Source organism: Procambarus clarkii, chromosome 29, assembly GCF_040958095.1.
Source record: "Procambarus clarkii isolate CNS0578487 chromosome 29, FALCON_Pclarkii_2.0, whole genome shotgun sequence".
NCBI classification, from domain to species: domain Eukaryota; kingdom Metazoa; phylum Arthropoda; class Malacostraca; order Decapoda; family Cambaridae; genus Procambarus; species Procambarus clarkii.
The window spans coordinates 8,713,218-8,722,855 of record NC_091178.1 but is presented as its reverse complement, the minus strand read 5'-3'; the positions used below and the strand labels follow the sequence as shown (position 1 = coordinate 8,722,855).

Here is a 9,638-nt window from a genome sequence, read left to right as displayed (position 1 = left end):
GGGCATCCATCTGTTATTATTACGTGTGAACATTTCATCTATTTCCACTTTGTCAATTCCGCTGAGTATTTTATATGTTCCTATCATATCTCCTCTCTCCCTTCTTTTTCTCTAGTCTCGTAAGGTTCAGTTCCCTCAGACGTTCTTCATATCCCATCCCTCGTAACTCTGGGACAAGCCTCGTCGCAAACCTCTGAACCTTCTCTAGTTTCCTTATGTGTTTCTTCAGGTGGGGGCTCCATGATGGCGCGGCATACTCTAAGACACCCGGGCATCACCGGTGATGCCCGGGTCGCTGATGTCAGTCTTGGAGTGACCAGCATGATATTGACGTCAGCAGGGGACAGATAGACAGGTCGTGTAGACAATACCAAAGACGACTACAGAACTACCAAGAGACTCAAACTCGGGTCTCTAGGAGGACAAGTCGCAACTGAAGTTTATTGTTGAAAATGTAAATTCCTTAAACATGGTTGAGGTAATTATCAGGGGAAAGAGCCAAGCCATTACCATTATATAGCACTTGGAAAATGTCAGGATAAGGATTTGGGATGGGACGGGGGAAAGGAATGGTGCCCAACCACTTGTAGATCGTCGGGATTGAACGCCGACCTGCATGAAGCGAGACCGTCGCTCTACCGTCCAGCTAAAATTGTTGGAAATATAGGTATAATATTGGGGTACAAATCTATTAACCTATGGACAGCCTTAACCTCCGAGATATAAATTCTGTAATTTAAACCCTTCATCGAAGCCGCACGATTCTGTATCCGAGATCTAAATTCCGCGAGTTAAAACTCCATTTTAACTCGGCACTGAAACCCCCGCATAGTGGACAACGAAATTAAAACTTCGCCGTTTTAACGAAGCGCTCCAAATTCCGACATTTACTGCACCAGGACTTTGAGTGCGTGAACTAGATACTCTCCACGTTAAACGTCGCCGTTTAAACGCTGTGACTGAACACCGAGGATTTAAAGTGCGCGATTATAGCCTCGTGAATTATACCGCGAGGATTTAAATCCCTCAGTGTTGGGAAGGTGCCGTGTCTGCAGGTCCTCACCAGCAGACTGGTGAGAGTCCTGGCTGGTTACACACACAGAAATCACAATAGCGTGATGCATCAAATGAACAAATCCACAAGGGCCGTGACGAGGATTTGAACTCTCGGACGTAAGTTCGAACCCACGTCACGGCCGTTGTGGATTTCTCCCTGTTGGTATCTGACGGTGCTACACCCCCCCCTCACCCCCTCCCCCCTCCACACACAGTCTACAACACCCCTCGTACACTCTAGTGTACGTGAGTACTGCACACCTCGTACACTCTAGTGTACTCACGTACACTCTAGTGTACGTGAGTACTGCACCCCTCGTACACTCTAGTGTACGAGGGGTGCAGGTACATCTAAAGTTGTTTAAAAACTCACGGTAACCATCTTCACTCCGCACAACCACCTTTCGTACTCTTTCATCACTTTCGTCCCCAGATAACCACCCTTATTATACACTAAACTTATCAATAAATCAAACTCCATTAGGCATTAACATCTAATCGGGGTAGAGAAAATAATATGCAGAGTGGCTGACCCCTTAGAACGGAGTCTGGTCAACACCGACCTTCCTATGATCGTCCCCGAACAATGAAGAGTCACCCTGCAAAGTTTGGTTAGGTTACCCCTATGCGTCGGGGCCTAAAGTCTCAGACAGACAGAGATATTTTGGTTTAAACATATAACTTGTATGTTATTGAGTTGTGTGTCTTTACACTGTGGTCTTTTGAGTGTGTATATTGGAACACACACACGCACGCATACGCACACACATACACACACACACACACACACACACACACACACACACACACACACACACACACACACACACACACACAAAAGGACCAAAGAGCCAGAGCTCAACCCCCGCAAGCACAACTAGGTGAGTACACACACACACACACACACACACACACACAAAAGGACCAAAGAGCCAGAGCTCAACCCCCGCAAGCACAACTAGGTGAGTACACACACACACACACACACACACACACACACACACACACACACACACACACAAGTAGGGAAGCACAATTGAATGGTTTTATCCCTATGATTCGTGTGTCAATTAGTGGTGGGGAAGTTTCCCTGATGGCACAGAGATATTACAGGGAATATCCCTAGGAAATTAACAGTGCAGGGAGAAATTGTTCCCCCTTCGCTTCTAACAGGTAAATCCAGGCATTTTTGTTAGGTAGGGAAGCGGTCGTGGGGTCCAGTGGCTGATACCGTTAGTGGTCCGTTGGCTGACACCGTTAGTGGTCCGTTGGCTGACACCGTTAGTGGTCCGTTGGCTGATACCGTTAGTGGTCCGTTGGCTGACACCGTTAGTGGTCTGTTGGCTGATACCGTTAGTGGTCCGTTGGCTGACACCGTTAGTGGTCCGTTGGTTGACACCGTTAGTGGTCCGTTGGCTGACACCGTTAGTGGTCCGTTGGCTGCTACTATTAGTGGTCCGTTGGCTGATACCGTTAGTGGTCCGTTGGCTGACACCGTTAGTGGTCCGTTGGCTGACACCGTTAGTGGTCCGTTGGCTGATACCGTTAGTGGTCCGTTGGCTGACACCGTTAGTGGTCCGTTGGTTGACACCGTTAGTGGTCCGTTGGCTGACACCGTTAGTGGTCCGTTGGCTGATACCGTTAGTGGTCCGTTGGCTGACACCGTTAGTGGTCCGTTGGTTGACACCGTTAGTGGTCCGTTGGCTGACACCGTTAGTGGTCCGTTGGTTAACACCGTTAGTGGTCCGTTGGCTGACACCGTTAGTGGTCCGTTGGCTGACACCGTTAGTGGTCCGTGAGCTGAAGCTCGACCTTGCAGGCCTAAATGAGGGGAGTAGTTCAAGGTAGTAACGAGGAGAAAGCGGGGGACAGGAAGACAGGGAGCTGGGGTGGGACGGGAGGGAAGGAACGGTCTCCTAACCACTTGCACCATCGGGGGATCGAACGTAGACCTGCAAGATGCGACACCATCGCTGCTGTACCGACCAGTCCAAGTAGCTGCGATTTTTCAAATAGATTCGTCAATATATAAAAGGACTCGGATGCTTGTGTGGCAACCTTGCGATGATTTCGGGGCTCAACGTCTTTGCGGCCCGGTCTCCGACCAGGTCCCTTTCCCTTTTGTGGGTCCCGTATTTTCCCCCTCTCTCTGTCTGCCGGGATCTGGTTCAATTTCCCCAACTCCTCTCTCTCTCTCTCTCTCTCTCTCTCTCTCTCTCTCTCTCTCTCTCTCTCTCTCTCTCTCTCTCTCTCTCTCTCTCTCTCTCTCCTACTTTTCTATCTCCCTGTCTCATCTGTCTCTCTCTCTTCCCTCTCCTCTCTCTTGTGATTCTCCTGTCTTCTGTTCTTCTCCTCCTGTTGTCTTCATTTTTCAACTTCTTACTCTCTCTCTCTCTCTCTCTCTCTCTCTCTCTCTCTCTCTCTCTCTCTCTCTCTATATATATATATATATATATATATATATATATATATATATATATATATATATATATATATATATATTAGTATATTTTGGTAGCAGTCTTTCCTGTAGACATATTTTATTAAATATGACCGAAAAAGTAAGATTAATAATTCTAACACGAATTTTCTCAATCTTTCGTACATTATGCTTCACTGTTGGAGGTAAATCAAAAATCACTTCTCCAAAATTCATTTTTATTTCTAGTCTGACAGGACACGGGCGCGTTTCGTAAAACTTATTACATTTTCAAAGACTTCACAAATACACAACTGATTAGAACTTGCATTTCCCTGATTTTATATCTACTTTTGAGTGAGGTGGGAAGGGTGATGTGGCATTACATTTGAGTGAGGTGGGAAGGATGATGTGGCATTAGAGGATATTAATAGGGTATTAAAAGTATCAACACAAGACAGAACACGAAACAATGGATATTGAATAGAAGTGTTTGTAGAAAGCCTATTGGTCCATATTTCTTGATGCTTCTATATTGGAGCGGAGTCTTGAGGTGGGTAGAATATAGTTGTGCAATAATTGGCTGTTGATTGCTGGTGTTGACTTCTTGATGTGTAGTGCCTCGCAAACGTCAAGCCGCCTGCTATCGCTGTATCTATCGATGATTTCTGTGTTGTTTACTAGGATTTCTCTGGCGATGGTTTGGTTATGGGAAGAGATTATATGTTCCTTAATGGAGCCCTGTTGTTTATGCATCGTTAAACGCCTAGAAAGAGATGTTGTTGTCTTGCCTATATACTGGGTTTTTTGGAGCTTACAGTCCCCAAGTGGGCATTTGAAGGCATAGACGACGTTAGTCTCTTTTAAAGCGTTCTGTTTCGTGTCTGGAGAGTTTCTCATGAGTAGGCTGGCCGTTTTTCTGGTTTTATAGTAAATCGTCAGTTGTATCCTCTGATTTTTGTCTGTAGGGATAACGTTTCTATTAACAATATCTTTCAGGACCCTTTCCTCTGTTTTATGAGCTGTGGAAAAGAAGTTCCTGTAAAATAGTCTAATAGGGGGTATAGGTGTTGTGTTAGTTGTCTCTTCAGAGGTTGCATGGCTTTTCACTTTCCTTCTTATGATGTCTTCGATGAAACCATTGGAGAAGCCGTTATTGACTAGAACCTGCCTTACCCTACAGAGTTCTTCGTCGACTTGCTTCCATTCTGAGCTGTGGCTGAGAGCACGGTCGACGTATGCGTTAACAACACTCCTCTTGTACCTGTCAGGGCAGTCGCTGTTGGCATTAGGCACATTCCTATGTTTGTTTCCTTTGTGTAGACTGCAGTGTGGAAACCTCCGCCCTTTTCCATGACTGTTACATCTAGAAAAGGCAGCTTTCCATCCTTTTCCGTCTCGTAAGTGAAACGCAGCACGGAACTCTGCTCAAATGCCTCCTTCAGCTCCTGCAGATGTCTGACATCAGGTACCTGTGTAAAAATGTCGTCAACATACCTGCAGTATATGGCCGGTTTCAAGTTCATGTCGACTAAGACTTTTTGCTCGATGGTACCCATGTAGAAGTTTGCAAACAGGACACCTAGGGGAGAACCCATAGCGACCCCATCTACTTGCTTATACATATGCCCATCCGGGCTCAAGAAGGGTGCCTCTTTAGTACAAGCTTGGAGTAGTTTCCTCAGAATACTTTCTGGCATGTCAAGAGGAGTACAGGCTGGATCACGATACACTCTGTCGGCTATCATTCCGATTGTCTCGTCCACAGGTACGTTGGTAAACAGCGATTCTACGTCCAACGAGGCTCTTATCCCTGTGGCCCGTGCGCCCCGCAGTAAGTCCACAAATTCCTTTGGAGACTTCAGGCTGAAGGCGCAAGGAACATAAGGAGTCAGCAGGCCGTTGAGTCGCTTTGCCAATCTGTACGTGGGTGTGGGTATCTGGCTAATGATTGGCCGAAGTGGGTTTCCAGGCTTGTGCGTCTTGACATTTCCATACGCATATCCAGGTTTATATTCCCCAATGATCTTTGGCAGGTGAAGTCCGGATTTCTTGGCGTTCACAGTTGTGAAAAGCCATGCAACCTCTGAAGAGACAACTAACACAACACCTATACCCCCTATTAGACTATTTTACAGGAACTTCTTTTCCACAGCTCATAAAACAGAGGAAAGGGTCCTGAAAGATATTGTTAATAGAAACGTTATCCCTACAGACAAAAATCAGAGGATACAACTGACGATTTACTATAAAACCAGAAAAAACGGCCAGCCTACTCATGAGAAACTCTCCAGACACGAAACAGAACGCTTTAAAAGAGACTAACGTCGTCTATGCCTTCAAATGCCCACTTGGGGACTGTAAGCTCCAAAAAACCCAGTATATAGGCAAGACAACAACATCTCTTTCTAGGCGTTTAACGATGCATAAACAACAGGGCTCCATTAAGGAACATATAATCTCTTCCCATAACCAAACCATCGCCAGAGAAATCCTAGTAAACAACACAGAAATCATCGATAGATACAGCGATAGCAGGCGGCTTGACGTTTGCGAGGCACTACACATCAAGAAGTCAACACCAGCAATCAACAGCCAATTATTGCACAACTATATTCTACCCACCTCAAGACTCCGCTCCAATATAGAAGCATCAAGAAATATGGACCAATAGGCTTTCTACAAACACTTCTATTCAATATCCATTGTTTCGTGTTCTGTCTTGTGTTGATACTTTTAATACCCTATTAATATCCTCTAATGCCACATCATCCTTCCCACCTCACTCAAATGTAATGCCACATCACCCTTCCCACCTCACTCAAAAGTAGATATAAAATCAGGGAAATGCAAGTTCTAATCAGTTGTGTATTTGTGAAGTCTTTGAAAATGTAATAAGTTTTACGAAACGCGCCCGTGTCGCGTCAGACTAGAAATAAAAATGAATTTTGGAGAAGTGATTTTTGATTTACCTCCAACAGTGAAGCATAATGTACGAAAGATTGAGAAAATTCGTGTTAGAATTATTAATCTTACTTTTTCGGTCATATTTAATAAAATATATATATATATATATATATATATATATATATATATATATATATATATATATATATATATATATATATATGTGTATATATATATATATATATGTATATATATATATATATATATATATATATATATATATATATTTATATATATATATATATATATATATATATATATATAATATAATATGATAGACAGTTGGTGTGGGACTACACTTGCGTTTCAACTTTAGCCAACACCTATGTTAACTTCAGTGCTGCACAGGCAGGCAGGAGGTGCTGCCAGTCACCGGGAAGCAGCCAAGTCCCGTAAATACAGAGATCTTGATCATCACTACAATTTTGTCCCCATTGCCTCAGAGACACTTGGTGCCTGGGGTACAAATGCTGCTAGTTTTTTGAAGTGAGAGTCCCCTTTGACACCTGTGTGAGAGTCTCCACTGACACCTGTGTGAGAGTCTCCACTGACACTTGTGTGAGAGTCTCCACTGACACCTGTGTGAGAGTCTCCACTGACACCTGTGTGAGAGTCTCCACTGACACCTGTGTGAGAGTCTCCACTGACACTTGTGTGAGAGTCTCCACTGACACCTGTGTGAGAGTCTCCACTGACACCTGTGTGGGAGCGGAGTTTCATCTGCCCAGACAAGTAATTAGATCAGGGGATCCAATCGGGTCGTTAACACAATCACAGGGACCAATGTTTGCTAGGCGTGGGCCGAGTATTTTTGCTTTTTATAGTGTCTCTCTATGTCAGAGTTTACCTGTTTATGTCTGCCACCAGGCGATGAGCTGTAGCTCTTGGGCTCCAGCTCCACCTCCTTATGTTAGCCTCTACAGCTAAGTCCTCGAAGTTATTCTATTGGCACAAAACACTTCAGCTTGTGGTTTCTCAGTTATTTAAACAGACTGATCTTGTTGTTCTTATCGCTTCTTGCTGGTCGGCGTTCAATCCCCGACTTCTTAAGTGGTTGGGCAACACCGTTCCTTCGTCCTATCCCAAATCCTTATTGCTATATTTATATTTTATTATATATATATATGTATATATATATATATATATATATATATATATATATATATATATATATATATACATATATATATACATATATTAATGTAGTATGAGTTACATGCTCGTGCTGAGTACCCATCTCTATACGTACTCACCCATTTCACATCTCTGGTGAGTCACACAGTTACTAGTCTTGCTCCACACCCACCCAACTGGGCGGCAGCTTTACAGTCATGTGCAGGCTGCACCTACAAATTTAAATTTTGCCCCGAGGAGTGAGTTTATTGGGCAGCGCCACTCATCCTGTGAGTGGAGACACCGCCATAGTGACAGTATTGGGCAGCGTCACTCATCCTGTGAGTGGACACACCGCCATAGTGACAGTATTGGGCAGCGTCACTCATCCTGTGAGTGGACACACCGCCATAGTGACAGTATTGGGCAGCGCCACTCATCCTGTGAGTGGACACACCGCCACTCATCCTGTGAGTGGACACACCGCCATAGTGACAGTATTGGGCAGCGCCACTCATCCTGTGAGTGAACATACCGCCATAGTGACAGTATTGGGCAGCGTCACTCATCCTGTGAGTGGACACACCGCCATAGTGACAGTATTGGGCAGCGTCACTCATCCTGTGATTGGACACACCGCCATAGTGACAGTATTGGGCAGCGTCACTCATCCTGTGAGTGGACACACCGCCATAGTGACAGTATTGGGCAGCGCCACTCATCCTGTGAGTGGACACACTGCCATAGCAGCATGTACAACACTCCCCAATAGGAAGAAAACCCGCTGGGTTGTTCATCCTGTCACTTGTACCCAGACACAGCTGGGACTTGCTTAACTGTCTCAAGTGAACAGCTCCTCAAACAAGAAGATTAACATCTGTCAACCTTTAAAAACTTACGTTATCTTGCGGGTGCAAAATGGGGGAATCTTTTAAGAACAGTCTATTACACAAATAGCATTTTGATAACACATATTTCTACATAGTAAGCAAATTTTGGATACTTGGCTAAGATTCCTGGCAGTACATCATTAAGAATAAAGTACTTACTCATTTCTTGGACTCCATTGATGGTGTTATCTAACACACGAGTTGAAAAGTAAACTCTTTCACTATCTTTTTTTATCTTTTTGTCTCTCGCGCTCTCACCTTCACTCTAAGTCTCCCTCTAGGACACGCCAGAGGTCAGGAAAGAGGGGGGGGTCATCGCCCCAGGAGAGTAAAAGGGCTCCATTAAACCAAGTAATTGCACTCTGAATGTGGTTATTACATATAAAGGAGAGAGAGAGAGAGAGAGAGAGAGAGAGAGAGAGAGAGAGAGAGAGAGAGAGAGAGAGAGAGAGAGAGAGAGAGAGAGAGAGAGAGAGAGAGAGAGAATGAGAGAGAGAGAGAGAGCATGAGTGAGAGTGGAAGAGAGAGCAAGAACGTGTGAGTGAATTAAAGCCCATAGATACCAAAAGAGTCTATGACTCTATAGTGACCTCTATATACAGAGGTCTGAATAAACCTCTGAATATTTCAGAGGCTGCCTAAACTGAAATAAAATTAAAGTTTCTTAGGAAAATATCACCGACCTAGAGGACAAATGAAGTCAGTGGAGCAACAAATGGTTCTCTCCTTCCACACTCTGCCCCCCACACACTCTCCTCCAGCACCCCCCCCCTCTCTCTCACTCTGGCCCCCCCCTCTCACTCTGCCCCCCCCCTCTCACTCTGCCCCTCCAAACACTTCTCCAACACCCCCCCCCTCTCACTCTGCCCCTCCAAACACTTCTCCAACACCCCCCATCCTCTCACTCTGCCCCCCCCTCTCACTCTGCCCCTCCAAACACTCCTCCAACACCCCCCATCCTCTCACTCTGACCTCCACACTCCCAGCATGATTGGAAGAGACGTGAGATGCAACTTCGAAAATTTTCCATTGGAGTGAATTTTACGTGAAATGTGAAATATTGAAGCAGATATTACCGAGGAAATGAAGAATATTGGACGTATTATTACCACTAATATTACCACGCCAATAAGTCCCATCACCACGCCAAGAAGTCCCATCACCACGCTATGTGACTGTGATACATGGCGTGG

The 9,638-nt window shown here is 44.9% G+C and overlaps 1 protein-coding gene across 1 annotated transcript; it reads right to left on the bottom strand.

The window, feature by feature from the left end:
* Nucleotides 1–2,248: 2,248 nt before the first annotated feature.
* On the bottom strand, nucleotides 2,249–2,989 carry LOC138369581 (extracellular matrix protein A-like). Its single transcript, XM_069333003.1, has one exon. It carries the CDS (start codon nucleotides 2,987–2,989, stop codon nucleotides 2,249–2,251), a length of 741 nt encoding a protein of 246 aa, XP_069189104.1.
* Nucleotides 2,990–9,638: the final 6,649 nt, after the last annotated feature.

What these genes read in the sequence shown, in the direction of transcription:
- LOC138369581 (XM_069333003.1), bottom strand. Translation starts at nt 2,989, where the DNA reads ATGGTGCAAGTGGTTAGGAGACCGTTCCTTCCCTCCCGTCCCACCCCA.